Below are 17760 nucleotides of genomic sequence, written 5' to 3'. Positions count from 1 at the left end.
AAACCCAGGCCATCAGGGCCCAGATTCTATGTTCTCAGTCTTTTCAATACATTATCTCTTTGTGACTCTGTGAATACAAATATTCCTTATACTACCCATTTTTATTCTGCAACAAGATCTACTTTATCTAGAGTGACAGAGCAGAAATAAGATTGCTGAAAAGCAGGGCAAAGAAAAATATGATCATGGTTAAATGCCTGACACCAAGCTCAGAAGCCCAGTCTAGTTTTGGAGGAACTTGTTGTGGTCCAAGAAATGATGCCAGTGTTAGATCTCGCTAACCAGACAGCAGAACTCTTTACTATTCACAATGTCCTTGCCCCAGAGAAGTATGACTGTGCTGCAGATAACAGCACTGGATAAGCCTGCTCTGGCCCCAAAATAGATCCCTGACTTTATCAAAACCAGATTCCATCTATTACATTCTCTCCTAGTACAACAGCCTGGATCTCTGCCTGAGACTTCGCTTACAAGGAAATGCAACTGCATTACCTGTATACAATCACTAAGAAACCTGCCCTCAGCCAAAAACCTCTTCCCCTCCTTGCAAAACTCAAACATGACCAGCTCCATGGTGGGTATTGCCCAGCAGCATCCAGCTGCAAGTGAGATTTGAAGCGTCACTGTGAGAGGTCCCCCAGTGAAGGAGGAGCCCCACTCTTTGTGTAGGACTTTTCCCCTGAGGATATACCCAGCTCAGTCCGCAGAATACACCAATGTGTGTCTAAGAAGGAAAGAAACAGGAAAAAGGGAATGAGACCCCTAAACTCTCCAGCACCTGCCTCCTAAGGTCAAAGAGACCCTAGCTTGATCCCTGTAAAAGATATGAACATACGGGATAAAGCCAAAATATTTAGTATTATCAGATAGAGCTTTGCTCCCCACCTTCTCTGAGGAATGCTGGATGAATAGACTGGACCATATTTCAGATGGTCTTGCTTTGGCTGGTCTAGATTGATTGATTGAGCAGCCTGATTCAAAAACCATTTGAGGGGCTTCCTTGTTCCACTGTCTCTAGGCCCATACTGTCTCTTAGTTCTGGAGATTTCACCAGGGTGAAAAGAGACAGGGAAAGATAAATCTATGGGAAAACACACCCCAAAGAGGGGAGTCTTTCCCTAAAGGTCCCCAGTATTGGCCTAAAGCTACCTACCTAGGAGAGAGAGGAGGAGGAAGCCTCCCAAGGGGCAGAAGTCTCCAGATTCTCTCACTGCATTAACAGAGGGAGCATTCCAAAGGAGACAGCTCCAGCTAGAACACACATGTGGGAGAACAGGCGTCAGTCTCGTGGGGAAGATTCAGGAAGGAACACACCCCCCCACACACATAAAAGTCTTGAACAATAAACAGGAGTGATGACTTTCTTCTTATTTTCTATTTTACTTAATTGTTATGAAGAATAGTAATAAAGTTAGAAACAAAAAACTTTTTAAAAAAATTTAGCACCTAGGACAGTGCTTATTATTCAAATATTTGTTGGGTGAATGCATACTCCCTTCTCCCAACCTAGAAAAAATTGCCAGACTTCCAAAACAGGTTCAGTATCCTATAACTACACACTGGATCCGAAAGGCTGGTAAAATTTTTGGCACATTTAGCCTCAAGCTTCCCTGCCTGTTTTGATATGGGACATCCCATTTGGGAGTCTACCTCCAGACACCTCCAGACGCCTCCTTCTTGCTAAGAGGGCAGGAGTGACCTGACAGTTCCTCAGATGCAATAGTGAAACTCCTCCATTATGTCCCACAAGGTCTGAAACAAATCCTATAGAAGCCAGCCACAAATTCAGAGCATAGGAAATGATGCAGACTTTCCTTTATTCTTTGGAGTATTGAATACTTATTGCGTTCAGGTAGTGTTCATACATTTAAACTCACTTAGTCCTCCTTGGGTCAACAAGGTCAGATCAAATGGGGGTAAAAACTGCCTTCTTAGAGAGCAGGTGTCATCATCTTAACCAGGCATCAGTGGCTTTATAAGACTGTCTCATTTTAAGAGTGCTGTGTCCAGTTCCTGGTGTCACATTTTTAAGAAAGTCTCCACCTGTACTGAGAAGACGTCTCAGTAGAGGTGCCCCCAACTCCTAGGTGAGAGAATAGACAGACTAAATGACGGCACATTGACATTGATATTCAAACAGTGATCTTCACCTGCTTCACTTTATCTTATTACGCCTACTTTCACCTCCTCTATCTCTGTGAAGGAAGAGTTCAAAGGAACTCAAGGCAAATGCCCACATATTTATGAAATATGATCTGTCTGCACTGAGCCTGAAAGGGGAATTACTTTTCCCTTTCCTGAGGGACATCATTAGCAGAGTGATAATTAATGAAAGGCAGCAGCCAGAGTTTGGTAAATTATTAATGGTTTCAATCAACCAGACGGCAGACAGCCCCTGTGTGCAGTTGTCCTTGGCGACAGTGTGGAAGTGCTCTGGGGAAACAGGGACGATGGACAGAGAATCAGAGCCGTGTGTGTAGCTCTGCCTTCCAGAGTCTGTACACACAGATTCAGCCTCTCTCAACCAAGCAGGCTGGATCTGTGTGTAGCTCTGCCTTCCAGAGTCTGTACACACAGATTCAGCCTCTCTCAACCAAGCAGGCTGGATTTTCACACAGCAGTGTTCCCTGCCAGGCTGGGAGCAGGTCCCTCTGGCAGACGGTGGATACTATCAGACTGTCTCTATAAAATGGCTAAGTGGGAATTAGGCCCGGTCCCAGGGACCTGTTAGAACACTGTGGGGAGGGAGTAGTGGGTCTTTTACAGCAACCACAGATATTGGGGGCCAGAGGGTAAAACTGAAAACTGCATTAGGAAATCAGTGCCAAAGTGTAGCTGAAGAGTGTTTCAAAGAGGGTTATCAGAGCCAACGGGTTGGAAACAAATGTCAGGAGCTGAGATACACAGACAAAAGGAATGACAGGCAACCTGGGAAAATGACAGGGAAGAGAACCATGTAGGAACAGGTAAAAGAAAGATTATCAGGACAAATTCCCAGGGGAGAGGGATTCAATGCCATAGCAGGAATCTTTCTTCCTCCTTACGTCCACCTGCATGGGTCCCACTTAAACAGGGCCTTCTATTACATAAAAGCATAAGCTCCTTGAGGGTGGCAACTTGACTGTTTTCTTCTCTGCTCTATCCTGGAGCCTATCACAGTGCCTGACACAGAGTAGGTGCTCAAAAATGTTTGTTGAAACAGACTCACAGATATAGAGAACTAGGGGTTCCCAGGAGGGAGAGGAAAGGGAGGAGGGGCAAGACAGGGGTAAGGATTAAGAAATACAAACTACTATGTATAAAATAAATAAGCAACAAGGATATATTGTACAGCACAGGGAAATATAGCCAATATTTTGCAGTAACTTTAAATGGAGTATAATCTATAAAATATTGAATCACTATGCTGTATACCTGAAATGAACATAATATTGTAAATCAACTATGCTACAATTAAAACATGTTTGTTGAATAATGAGTAAAGGAATGAATGAATGGATATAGCTATCTTACCATGCTAGCTATTGGCTAAAGGAAAGAAACATTGATAAGCATTTTTTTCGATGAAACCACATCAATTGTTACTTTGAGAAACAAAGAATTTACTGAAGAATTCATTGGAGAGTAGGAAGAATGGTTTCTAATATACATAAACATACAGCAAATAACTAGATAAATGTTCATTAGACATATATTTATGTTCTTCCCATAGATTCCTCTTCCAAATGACTTCTTCTTCAACCCTTCCCCAACACAGCACACAAGCGTTCTCACTCTCTGTCTCTCCCTCTCTCTCCCCCAACCCTTACTAAGTGCAAAATAAAAACAGAAAGTTCTTTCCATATTGCATGTGGTTAAGAAAACCACTCCTCCAATCATGATGTGATTTGAAGAATGAGAGGTGCCACTCCCACATGCCATCTTGGAGCCCTTGGTACTCTTTTTCCCTTTGGGGGTGTGTGCTGAGCCTTTGAGATCTCCAGCCAGGCTTTAGCAAAGTGTGAAGCAGATAAAGCTAGTCTCAGTGTCTCCCTATCGGGCCCTGATACCTCAGTCTTTCTGCTGTCACCAAAAAAGAGGCTGTGGAAAACCCACCCTAACATAAGTATAAGTAAATGAGTGGTCTGCGTCTTTCAGGAGTATTTGCTTTTTACATCAGAACCGCAAGAAAAGGGAGTTTGGGGAAATTTCCTTTGTGGGGACTGATCTAGTGAATAGAAGATGAGTTACTGAATAAAACCAAATTATGGGGCTTCCCTGGTGGTGCAGTGGTTAAGAATCTGCCTGCCAATGCAGGGGACACAGGTTCGAGCCCTGGTCTGGGAAGATCCCACATGCCGTGGAGCAACTAAGTCCGTGCGCCACAACTACTGAGCCTGTACTCTAGAGCCCACAAGCCACAATTACTGAGCCCACATGCTGCAACTACTGAAGCCCACATGCCTAGAGCCCGTGCTCCGCAAAAAGAGAAGCCACCGCAATGAGAAGCCCGCGCACCGCAATGAACAGTAGCCCCCACTCACCACAACTAGACAAAACCCGCACGCAGCAACAAAGACCCAAATTATGAATTAGAGAACCACCTCAAAAATTTTCCCCAGGACTCAGAGGGAAAAGATCAAGGTAAAAAGGAGAAAAGATATAGTTCACATAAACATAGATATAAGAGATCCTATATTTATGTAAAAGAATCCCAGAAAGAGAACTAAACATACAGCAGATATAAGAGATTCTATATTTATATAAAAGAATCCCAGAAAGAGAACTAAACATACAGCAGAGAAACAATAATCAAAGAAATGAGAAAAATATCTTTCACTTAACCAAAGAAAATCTAGAATCTTTCCATTGAGGGGGCTCAACAAGATTCAGGCGAGATTATGGAGACAGACCTACCCCAAGATACCCTGAGTGATATTTCTGAAGTGCAAGTATAGGAAATAATCTCTACTCAGGTACTGAGGGAGAGACAACACTCCAACAACAACAACAAAAATGACAATTACAGTGAAAGATTTCCCTTACCCCAATGCCAGAAAACGATAGACCAACAGCATGACAGGACACTTCTCCATCAATTACTAAAAACTATGTTTTTTGAAAAAGCAAAATAAACACAAATTCAAGTATGCGAGGATTCAGAAACACAATACCCAAGTAGCCAGTCCCCAGAAAGGCGCTCGAAGAAAGATTCCCATGCATTGGAATAAAGAACTCAAAAATTGAGACAATGTTAAGAAGAGTCAATGATGAGCAATACCAATAAAACTTAGAATTAAGTCAAGAGAAGTGTTGCGGGCTTCCTGTTGGCGCAGTGGTTGAGAATCCGCCTGCCAATGCAGGGGACACGGGTTCGAGCCCTGGTCTGGGAAGATCCCACATGCCGCGGAGCAACTGGGCCTGTGAGTCACAATTACTGAGCCTGCGCGTCTGGAGCCTGTGCTCCGCAACAAGAGAGGCAGCGATAGTGAGAGGCCCGCGCACCGCGATGAAGAGTTGCCCCCGCTTGCCACAGCTAGAGAAAGCCCTCGCACAGAAACAAAGACCCAACACAGCCATAAATAAATAAATAAATAAAATTTAAAAAAAAAAAAAAAGAGAAGTGTTGCTATTGGTTGGGTAGTTTAATGCAAATGTTAACATATTACTCCTAAGGTAAAAATATAGAAAAATTTAAATGTTAAAAACCTGGGTATAAAATACTAGATTATTTTAAAAAGAGTCTAGAAGGTACCAGTTATAAGTTTAAGATTCTACTACACAGCCCAATAGAGCTGCCGTGAGGAGTCAGGAAAAGGAGTAGTTGTAGGAGTAGCAGTGACAGGAGAGGAAAACCTGGAGATGGAGGTAAACTGAAAGAAGAAAAGCTATCAATAAATTAGAAAATCTATCAATAAATTCACCATGTCAAGCAGACAAGGTGAAGGACTGGCAGCAAAAACAGCAAGTCTAGAAAAGCACTGTTGGGAGAAATTTGTGATGGGGACAAGAGCAGGAGGAGCAGGTATGTGGTTCTCCACTCCCTGCCCAGGGTATAGAAGAATCAGACTGTAGCCTCTCAGAAAGGGATCCAGGCCCGCAGGCTGTGAGAAGTATTAGCTGCTCACCTGGCAGGATCAAGGGCTATGGCTGTAGGACATGGCGGAATCTTAGACTCCAATCCTGATCTTTCCACTTAGAACTCCACCAAGATTGATTGCTCAACCACTAGCATGTATCCATGGAGTCTGCTAGAGGCTGACTACTTCTCTAGGATGTAGATTAAGTCAGATGATTAAAAGGTCAAGTAAAATATTAATAGATTAAGTAAGATAAAATGATTATTTCAATAAATGCAGAAAAAATTCTTTGAAACTCAATACTCATTTATTTTTGAAAAAAAAAACAACAACTTATCAAACCAGGAATAAAAGTAAAATTCCTCAGTCTAAGAAAGAGTATATATATTTTTAATACACACACACACATTTCCTGTTAAACTTAAGAAACACTGTCACTGAAATCAAGCATAAATAAGAATGCCTGCTGTCACCTCTATGCCATTGACATTACACTGACAGACCCAGTCAATGTAATAAAACAGTAAGAAAAGGATAAGAATCAGAAAGGAAGCGAAAACTATCTATTTTCAGATAACGTGATTGTCTACATAGAAAATTCAAGAGAATATATAAAAAATATTTAAAACTAACTAATGGGAAAGTTCAGAAACATTACAGGATCTCATGTTTACACATGATATGTAACCTTCCTATATATCAATAAACCAGTTATGAAACATGATAGAATTTAAAAACATACATACTTGCAACAAAAAGATACCAAATAATAAATCTAAAAGTTGAAAAAATTCTAAAACCTAATAAGTCCGGAACCTACATGAAGAAAATTATTAGTTATTTTAAAATCCAAGCTTAAATTGAGGTGATTTTAGGTTTAATCTTTCTTGTTAAAGCCTGTAGTTCAAGTAAAGTCAAAACCAATTTGGACTGAGGCATATTTGCTTTATTTCCCAGTTGCTCAAACATAGAATATTAGATATGATCAAATAAAGTAGAATTCAGTCTCCAAATACCTCACCTGGAAGGGGAATCTTAGATGTCAGCCTGTCCGAATCCATGCAAGGCTATACAGGTAATAAGTGGCAGAGCCATGACTAGAAACCAGGCTTCCTGCTTCCACTGCAGTGTTGCCCTGCGCTTACCTCCATTCTGGTGAAACCACACCTGAACTGGAACCTAGAGAAAATCTAGAGAAGCTCCAGGTTCCTTAGAGATTCAAAGCCTCAGTGCTCTCCCCTCTGCAAGCATCTCTCCCCATGTCTCCTTCCTCTGGCATCTACTGTCCTCCCAGACTTTCAGATTCCTCATTTCACAAGTCTCCAGGAGTTCAATGGCTTCCCAATTTCCAGATTTCCAGATTTTCTAGACCAGTCAAATTTCCCCCCAAATTCTGGCATCTGAAAATAGAGATCCCAAATTTTGTTCTGTTAATGGAAACATTAGGAAAACAACCATCTATTTCCACTATCATTTCATAAAAGAAAGAACATTTTATAGAGAATGTACATTTCAAAAGGATGCATTTTATTGTATATAAATTATACCTAAATAAACCTGACTTTTTAAACGCAAGTATGCTAAACTTTGAATTAAAACAGTTAGAAATTGGATGTATCTAGCTTTGGTATCCCAACTTCCACACCACTTTACCATAAAGGATGAAATAAAACATCATTACAAACAGAAGAGTTTTGGAAAACTACCGCTTCAGACGTTTCCTGAAAGATGTCTTCTTTGTCACTCTTGACCATCCTTACTGCTCTTATCCATCCAGGCCCTCATCACTTTTTTTCTGGACTACTGCAATATCCTCCCACCTGCCCTTTCTGTGCCCATGTCTCCCTCTCTGGTCCCTCCATTAGTGTGCTATCAGAGAGCTTCCTAAAACACAGCCCTGATCACATCATCCTGCTACCAGGAATAAAGCCTTGGCCCCTTACCCCACAATCTGAGCCAAACTTGTCTCCTTCATCATTTTACACCACATGGACCCAGTGCTCACGTTATTTCTAACTACATTCTCTTTTCCCTGTGTACTTTCATTCACACTACTTCCCACACCTTAAACAAGTTTTCCCAATCTTCACCCTTTGAAATATTACACACTCTTCAAAGAATATTCAAATACCACTTTGTCTACAAGCCTTGATGACACACCTCTTGTGCCTTCTAAATTGATTTTTCTCTCTGTCTAGTATTAGACATATCATGTCTTATGGTGAAACTCTCACTTTATGGCGGAGACCTGGCTATCATCAATTGCTTTTTTTTTTTAATTTTTGAATTTTATTTATTTTTTTATACAGCCGGTTCTTATTAGTTATCCATTTTATACATATTAGTGTATACTTGTCAATCCCAATCTCCCAATTCAGCACACCACCCACCCACCCCGCCCCCCCACTTGCCCCCCTTGGTGTCCATACGTTGGTTCCCTACATCTGTGTCTCAATTTCTACCCTGCAAACCGGTTCATCTGTACCATTTTTCTAGGTTCCACACTGGCTATCATCAATTTCTATATTGTGTATATATAATTATTGAATGGACAATCTGCTTCTTCTCCTCCTCAGCATATGACTTTATATCCTACTTCCCTCAGAAAACAGAAGCCATAAATAACCACCCCAACTTCTTGCTAACACACCTACAAATTCACCTGCATCCGTGCACAACATGTTCTCCCACCTTCCCACTCCTTCAAACTAATCTTTTTCTTGGCTCTGAATCCCATCCCCTCATCCCTGACAAAAGCCTTGCTTCATCAATTATCTCCTCTTTCTTCTAAATTTGTAACCTCTTCCTTTCTTCTGATTCCTCTTCTCAATAGTGCAGGGAACACCAGCTAGAAATATTTACATAAACTATTTTCAAGCCAAAAAAATTTTGCTGATAGACCCTCAAGACTAGATACCCTGAAAAAAGCACACCCACACTTAGGAAGGTAAAGGAAATAAACCATAAACACACATTAGCCAGGCAAGAGAGAATTATATTCATCCATCACTGAGACAAAGAAGATTAAAAGTTGATGTCAGGACAACCACCCTCCTTATTCTCAGTCCTACTTTCTCGTGAGAAATTCCTAACCTATGAACATCTGTTAATTTCACCTGGCACCTGATTAAGGCAACTGTGTACACCCAACGGGGCCCAAAGAACTATTCACAGGGGTGAATAGCCACTGTGCCTCTCCTCATGGGGAATTCATCTGCTAAGAGTCCTTGGTCTTCTTTCAGTTCCTCAAGCATGTCGACATCTATGCTGCCTTTGAACATGTCAAACCCTCTGCCTGAAGCCCTTGTTGCAGAGTACTCCAATCACTGTGTCTTTGACATGACTGGCTCCTTATCCTTCAACTCTCGGCTCATATATCACCTTTCCTGACCACTCATTTGATACCACAACGTCCTTCGTAGAATTTCTAATGGCTTGTAATTTTTTTTTTTTTTTTTTTTTTTGGGGTATGCGGGGGCCTCTCACTGTTGTGGCCTCTCCCGTTGCGGAGCACAGGCTCCGGACGCGCAGGCTCAGCGGCCATGGCTCACGGGCCCAGCCGCTCCGCGGCATGTGGGATCTTCCCGGACCGGGGCATGAAACCGTGTCCCCTGCATCGGCAGGCGGACTCTCAACCACCGCACCACCAGGGAAGCCCATGGCTTGTCATTTTTATTTGTTTGTTTCTTATTAATTTTTCTCACCACTAGACTATCAAGCACTAGACTATAACTCTATGAGAACAGGAATTATGTCTATCTTACTTACCATTACGTTCTCAGTACCTAGCACATGGAAGGTACTCAAAAAAGTGTGGAATGAATGAATTATATGAAAAGCTAGCTCAGCATTGCAGTGGTTCTAGAACAGGAAGCTTAGCAGAACCACCTGAGGATCTTATTTAAACTAAACAATCCTAAACCCCCTTCCCTAACTACACTTCAAACTGTCAAAGGAAAACTATAGCTAGACAGTAGTTAAAGCCATAAAAACAGATTTTATTCAGGACTGTCGCAATAATGGAAAAGAGACCTCAGTATAGAACAGGGGTCAATTCCAAATACAGCATGGACAAGTAGTAATTTATGGCCAAGGGACAGGGTTGGGGGGTCTATGAATGGAAAGTTATTAAGAGGTAAAAGGGGAGATCCTGGCTAAACTCATCTAACAGGATCTTTGCTGAAGGTGGGCCAGGGTGATCAGACATCACCTCGGGGGTGGTGGAGGGTAAGGAGCTTGATCATATTTGGAGAGTGATCAGATGTCCAGGGTGGGGAGTTCTTGATAAACTGACTTAGCAGGGTTCTTGCTAATACTATATTTTACAAGGAAGCACACAGATGGGTCTAGGACAAGGTTCAGGAAGCTGACTAAAGTTTGGTCAAGCAAAGAATCTTTGTCAATACCTAGAGTCAGATGTGCCATTTTCAGGATTGGGAGAGGGTACAGGTACACAGATTCTGTACCTCCAGATTCTGGCATAGGATGAGGGGTATAATATCAGTAATCACCACGGGAAGGGGAATGCTTGTATGCAATTGAGAAAAGTCCTCCAGTAACTTTCACACATCACCAGGCCCCTGTGAGAAACACTGCTCCATCCCTATGCCTTGTAATATTATTCCCCAGATCTTTAGATCGAGCAGCTTGTCAACTTTCAGACCCCTGATCTTTCAGCCAATCTCAAAAGGTCTCTAAGGCACACACATGGAAGCCTCCATATGGGCGACAACTTTTCTCCTTTAAACTTTCTCGATCTTTAACATTCTTGTCCTCTACCAAAGGGACCTTCAATCATTAAACATACTAAGACATTCTAATTAGAGCTCCTCTAGAAGAGGAGTTCTAATACTGATAAAATGAAAAGGCAAAGTTACTTCCAACAAGCCACTTAAGATTAAATGCTGCCATCGTTAATGTAAAATGTTACTAGCACTATGAACTTAAATTCTGGGCACCCACACAAAATTTTTGGAAAAAGCCTTTTCATACCGAGCCCACAGATTCTCCAGCATCAATCCCCCATGAGTCCATACCCTTTAACTGTATTAAACAAGAAAGGATGGATGATATAGTAGAGGTAGGGGTGAGGGGGCAATTTAAAGGGGTTTAGAGCAATATTCTTATTCTTGTCTTTGAACTACAAATTCCTCCAACACTTCTTGCTTTTGGGTGAAACATTCCAGGGTGAAATAGGAAGCAGTTCTAAGTGTTATCCCTGAGGGTCCTATCTGTACACTAACCAGTGATTAAAGAAATTTCCTCATCTTATTTATGTAGGACTGACACGAACAGGAAGAGTTAAGGTACTCGAGAAGAAAGATAGAATTTCAACTGAAATGCTTTCTGGAAAAGCAGTGGACTATGAAACTATTAAATAACTCTTTTCAGTTTTTAAAGATTAAAATGCAACACATTTCAATCACAACTAAAGCCTGGAATTCAAATGGAAGTGTGACCCCCCCCAAAATACACTGGCATCCCAATGAGCTAATTTCTACTAAAGAAAGAAGAGCTTCTGGGGAATCTGGGAGTCCATACAGCCTGTTCTGGAGTGACATGGAGAGAAAAGACAAATCTTTGGAGTCAGAGAAGTTAGAGCTGAGATCATGATTTAGGATTGGGTAACTTGAGCTAGTTCTGTCTCCTCTCTTGGTGTCTGTTTTCTCCTCTGGGGTGGGGGCAGAGGAGTGATAACAGTATCTTGCAAGATTATTAGGAAGACCAGCCATGATAACAGTAACAATAAGAACACTGCAAAAGGCAGTTGTGTATGAAAATACTTTTTAACAGCATACTCTAGGTCCCCAAGAATCAGTGGAGGGACTTTATTTTTAAATTCTACTACTACGCAGGTGCCTCCTGAGTTTGCATTAGGAAAAAGCATCTGTTCCTCTCATGATGCTTCTACCTAAATGTTACTTAGTTTGGTTTAAACCCCCAGAAATGTGACCTCGGGTAAGCACTCAGAAACATTTTAAGACTCTTAAACTTTACATTTAAGATTTTTGTATTTCTTGAGTTGAAACTGCCCCCATTAATTTTCACTTGTTCCCCTCAAAACTATTTACTGAAATGACTGTTATTCCTTTGAAGTGAGAATATTTCCAGGATGGTGTATTAAATAGTGCGAATGATTGTGTCTCACACCCTTAGGGCACCTGAAATAGCTATTTACCTTGCTTTGGACAAACAACAACTCCCAAAGAGCCCACTTTTTTTTTTTTTAACCAATGCATATCTTCTAATAAAGAGGTGTCAAAACAAAAGTCCTAATTTTTCAAATTGCTTTTAATGTGGCTAAAGTATGAGACAATTTCCCTTGTATTGGTCTCCCTGTTAAAATTAAGTATTCTAGCTAAAGCATTTAATAAACAAAATATATCAACTCAACTCCAACCATCTTCATTTTATTTCATCTCTCTCTCTCTCTCTCTCTCTCTCACACACACACACACACACACACACACACACACACACACACACACACCCCACACCACTGCAATCAAAGAAAAATTGTGTACAAAAGCTTGTGTGGCAAACTCCTAATTAATGATGAAAACTCCTTGGAGCCGCGGTGCCGTTTTCCCAATAGACTGCTATTTTAAAAATAATTCTCCTTGAAAACAACAGCATGATTAATGCCACCATTCCTGTTGAAATTATTTATGCAGAAACAACAAAGCACTATGAGCAATTATGAAAAACACTTTATTATGTATAATTTGTACATGCTTCAATGTGTGATGCTTGGGGTGATTTATTTTCCAGGTTGTGATGTCATCTACCAGATTTACCTGATCTAATTTTCATCCTGTCATGCCACCTACAAAAATACAATTTTCAAAGTGAAGTTCTCCTTCTTTACTTAAATAAAAAGTAAAAGCTTTTTATTTGAAAAGGCTCTGAAAAGCTTGTCAGACAGATAAAATAAGAATAGAATACTTTGCACACGCATCAACACCATACAAGGCATTACCCTTCACACAGTAACACCTAATGTGTTCTTTTATTTGGAAACAGCAGGAAAAGAGCCCCCTTTTCCTCAGAGGGAGATGCAAACTTTGCTGTTAAAGCCAAACTCCGGGGATGAAGGTGTGGTCCTCTGGGGAAAGTGGGGGCAAGGGGGACTTATGGAGAAGGGTGGACGCCTCATAAGCACTTCAGGAGGAAGGAATTGCAAGAGGTTCCTCGGGGACAGTCGCACAGCTTCCCGATCCTAGCTCCTTTTCGCACAGCGCACTGCTCTCCCGCGTCACACTGCGAACAACACAATGTGGAGTCATCCTGCACAGGCATGCCCATGCTCCCAACAGGCACGTCTCCCCATCAACACAAAGTCTGCCTCATGGGAGAGACAGGTGAACCCTACCACCATCACCATGGGTCTAAGTATAGTCAGGCCTGAAACGAGGAGAGCCTTGTGCTTATAATTTCAGCGAGAGAACATAAAAAGAAAGAAATTTAAATTATTGAACCCCTCTTACTTTCTTCTACCTTTTATGGGGAAGTTACATTTCCTGGCTCCTTTAATTGCTCATCCAAAAGAAAAAAAAAATCAACAAGACCTTTTTATCTAAGAGATAAACAATAGACCTATACGTTCTCACAACCCCTGCTCCCTGTATCCACCTCCTCACCCCAAGAAGAAAGATGAAAATGTGTGTGTGTGTGTGTGTGTGTGTGTGTGTGTGTTCTTCAAGGAAGGTGACCAGACCTGAATCAAGATTTTTGACCCTAGGACTTAGATTTTTTAAAAAACTGGCAGTGGTCCGGAAGGCAGGAAGAAAATTAGAGGAACAAGCACTGACTGGATTTAAGGGCTCTTCCAACTCAGAGAATTCTTTGTGAGCTGAAAAAAGCACATTTTTAGGAAATACTGCTTTCCACAGAAACCCAGGGGCTGATTCCTGGTACAAGCTGTTCAATCCTCCGAAATGGTCGATCTACTCTTTAACCTTAGAGACCAAGGGGCAAGGGCTTACGGTGGAAACAAAGGGGAGCCCACAGAATTCTGCAAACCCTTCATCTGAATTATTAGCCACATCCTGGAGAGAAGGTTGTGTAGAAGACTCCAGGTGGTGTATTTCCTCTTGGAAAAGCATGGGGAGGGGTGACCCCAAAGCCTTACCATGGGGACTTGGCCATACTTCTTCTCATAAATCGGAATACGTTTACTCTTGAGCTTCTTCAGAACTTCCTGCAGCGCTTCGATCTGCAACACACCGCCCGCAGAGCCCCAAGTTGCCGCCTTGGCTGGGCGCCCAGCCCCGGTGCTCTCTTCCAGCCCTAGTATAAGGAACCCCGGAGCCACACACACTCCTCCCCTGGACTCCACAAAGAGGGATGTTCAAGGGGTGGAAACTTAGCGAGCGCTGTCCCACGAACTGAGCGCAGGTCCAGGAGCCTCGGAGACTCCTGTTGCTCCGAGGAGCCCGGATCAGGGACTCGCTCTACAGACTGTCTAGAGCCCGTGGGCTCACGACGTTCTTCGGGTAACAGCGCGAGCCGGGAATCCGTGCCCACCTCCCCGGGCCCTGACTTGGGAATGGGGGTGGGGAGGCAGGGAGAGAGGAAGCAGGCGCACAAAGGAAGGAACCTCGCGGCAGCCCCGCGGAGTCTGGGGCGGGTGGGGGGATACAGACCAGCTCCTTCTCATGGGAGGCATCCTCCGCGGCGGAGTAGCTGTCCAGGGCTCGCGGCTGGAGCTCGGCGTCCTCCTGGGCTAGGGTGCCCAGCAGAGGTAGCAGCAACAGCAGGGCGGCACCCAGGAAGGGCAGCAGCCGCAGGCGGGGGCTCTCCATGGTGCTGAAATCCGGCGCTACGGGGGCACCCCGCGCTCCCGCCTTTTATAGCGAGCCTGAGCCTGGGCGCAGGCAAGAAGGAGGGGGCGATGAAGGAAGGGGGTGTGGAGGAGGGTCCGGGTCAACCGTCTGTAGGCAGCGCTTCGCCGCCGCTTGACGTCAATGCCCGCTGGGCTCCAGGCGCCCCGGAACGAGGCTCTGCGCACAGATGGGCAAGAGCACGGAGAACAGGGACCCCGCGCCCCCAAGTGCAGTCAGCCCCTCGGCAAGGGACGCTCCCCGAGGGGCCTGAGCTGAAGTCGCGGGGCAAGAGGTGAGGGATGGAGAGCGGGAGGGGACTAGGAAATGGAAAATGCCTTCGAGTCAAGGCACAGACAGAAGAGTCCTTCCCCATCACTGAGCAGCCACAGCGGCGGCACGATCCACCTCCCAGCCCCGCCGTGCTTCTTATCCCAGCCCCATCTGTGGCAGCAAGAAGACGGTGCTGCCTCCAGGCAGGCGTGTTTGCTGAGCACCTTACGAGGTACTCTGTGGTGGAGGGCAGGCAAATATAGTACGTAAAAGAAAGAGAAAGCATGGCCTTTCTCATGCTGGGTTCTTTGGTGGAGTCTGTGTGGTAATGAGAAAAGAAGGAAAACAGAATAACCCCAGTTCAGCGGCGGTGTGCAGAGTGAAGAGAGCCAGATTCTGGTTTCAGTCCTGGCTCTACCACTTACAAGCTGCATGACTTTGGACAACATAAAGAACATATCTGAGCCTCACCCTTCTCTTTTGTAAAACTGGAATTTTAAAATGTACTTCACAATGTTTTCAGGAGAACGGAATGACAGATTAGGTACGTAAAACCCCTGGCCCTTAGCACAACGAGCACCAAGCCTCTCCTTTGAACTTTGAGGCTGACCAGACCAGTGGCTGTGTGTGCAGTATCTCGGCTTTTCCTCAGGGCAAATTCAACCATCCTCAGAACCCCTCCTACCCACTGCCCACCCCTGATATCTAAGAAGGCTAACTAGAAAGAAAGAAAAAGGGGGTGGAAAAAAATGCAACTTCCTGATTAGGGAAATATCTCCAAAGATTAAAAGTCAGTGGTGAGCCAGCTCCTCAGTGACTTGTGAAGACTCTGTTTTTTCAGAGGTTGGAGTCCCTACAGCCTGAACGCAAATGAAAGCTCCTGTAGGGGAGGCGATGTTTTCCTACTTAGACCTAGAGGCTTATCCCACCTGCCTGCCCACCTGGCTTCTTCTCTCACCACACCCTCTTTTTCTCAACTGCTCCTGAATCTATCCGCTCTCGTCCATGCCCATTACTACCACCCCAGTCCTGGACAGCTGCCCCAGCCTACTTCTTGCCTACCTCCAACTCCCACCTCATCTTTTCTTGCTTTCCTCTAATCCATAAGTCACCCCCAGTCAGAATGTTTTTCCCCTTAAAATACACTAATGGCTTCCCATTACTTCCCGTACTAAGCAATGAATCTACATTCCTTACCCTGACTTACCAAGTACTACATGATCTGTACCCCTGTCCAACCTCATGTCCTACCATTCTGCCCTCTCCACTCCAACCTCAGTAGCCTTCTTTTTGGTCCTCTAACAGGCCAAGCTCATTCCCACTTGGAGGCCTTTACACTTACCTTACCTAGAATGGTATTCCTTCATGTCCAAATGATTGACTATTTCCTGTCATTGGAATCTCAGTTTAAATGTCCTTGACCACCCCATCTAAAGTATCCAATAATTTATTCTGCCATAGATTTATTGTTTAGCAGAGGCTTTGGGTCATTGGGATAGTTAATGCATAATATGTGTCTAGTTATTACATTTATCAAGTATTTAATTGTTACTCAACTGCACACTGGGAAGCAATTCAAGAAGTAATATCTCAAAAGAAACAAAGAAGTAATATCTCCTCTAATAACGGGCACGCATATTAACAGCATCAAAACATTTTCCTTTGAGATAAATGCAACTTGAAAATTAATCTAGAACCTCCCGTAGCTCTGCCTTTCACACATACACACACAATTCTATATAATAAAACTTCAGTAGCAGCACATATTGCCACTCAAACTTTACAGACACATGTTGGCACTTGTTGCAAAACCCATCTCCAGTGATAAAAGTATTCTAAGCTTTAGAAGAAAAACAGTCCCAAATGAGATTTTAGCCCATCCTTCTGCAAAGATGGGGATATTCCCAGTGTAATACTTCCTCTCAAACTGTGATCTATACAGACACAAACAATAGCTTTTCCTTTGTGTCACTCCTATTGGAAAAACAGCTCAAAGTTCAAGTCCTGCTGACGTTTGGTTGGTGCTATCCTCTTCATGGAAGGAGGACACCACATTTAGTTGAGGGGTTGGGAAAGGGACCCTTGGACAATCCTGTGAAGCAAGCCACAGGTATCTTGGTCATTTACACGCGGCAAGGCTTTTTTCATCTATGAATAGAATGACTTGATAACTTATCTTTAGGGATCATATGGTACAATAAGATTTAGATCATTTTATTCCCAGAGATAACTTATGTAAGTTATAACAAGGGAGGGCACAAAAGCATGAGATGTTCTGCAGTCTGTACACCATGCCCTGGCAGGATAATTTATGTATTCTTGCTACTTTCTAATGACTTCATTAGAAAGGAAAAAAAAACCACCTTTGACATCCCCAAGCAAGTAAAGTCATAAGTGGATTTAATCACTACTTCTCATCTCAGATATAGAAATGGGAGTCAAGTCACCTCTCAAAAGAGAAGCACTGACCAGGATGTGTCTACGGAGATTTACTGTAGACAAATCTCTCAATCACTCCTCCTAAGATAGAGCAGGTCTCCCGTTCTGCTCTTTGAAATAGCTCAAGAAGAGAAATCTCATCAGCAGAGAGCTGAGAAACTAGTGCC

The 17760-nt window shown here is 43.2% G+C and overlaps 1 protein-coding gene across 1 annotated transcript; it reads right to left on the bottom strand.

Annotated features, from left to right (window-relative positions):
• Positions 1 to 12754: 12754 nt before the first annotated feature.
• Positions 12755 to 14876, bottom strand: CARTPT (CART prepropeptide). The gene is made up of 3 exons (XM_007129967.1): positions 14705 to 14876; positions 14191 to 14274; positions 12755 to 13319 (listed from the first exon to the last, which is right to left on the bottom strand). The coding sequence occupies exons 1-3, from the start codon at positions 14861 to 14863 to the stop codon at positions 13212 to 13214; spliced, it is 351 nt and encodes a 116-aa protein (XP_007130029.1). The 5' UTR covers positions 14864 to 14876; the 3' UTR covers positions 12755 to 13211.
• Between the last annotated feature and the right edge of the window lie 2884 nt (positions 14877 to 17760).

This window comes from Physeter macrocephalus, chromosome 8, assembly GCF_002837175.3.
Source record: "Physeter macrocephalus isolate SW-GA chromosome 8, ASM283717v5, whole genome shotgun sequence".
Taxonomy (NCBI): Eukaryota; Metazoa; Chordata; class Mammalia; order Artiodactyla; family Physeteridae; genus Physeter; species Physeter macrocephalus.
This window is presented reverse-complemented; position numbering and strand designations above follow the sequence as displayed.

Bases quoted from the DNA above. Each gene is read 5' to 3' on its own strand.
- CARTPT (XM_007129967.1), bottom strand. From the start codon at position 14,863: ATGGAGAGCCCCCGCCTGCGGCTGCTGCCCTTCCTGGGTGCCGCCCTG. The intron at 14,275-14,704 runs GTCTGTATCCCC...GGTGTGTTGCAG, and splicing joins CCTCCCATGAGAAGGAGCTG to ATCGAAGCGCTGCAGGAAGT. The intron at 13,320-14,190 runs GTAAGGCTTTGG...TGTTGTTCGCAG, and splicing joins AGTATGGCCAAGTCCCCATG to TGTGACGCGGGAGAGCAGTG.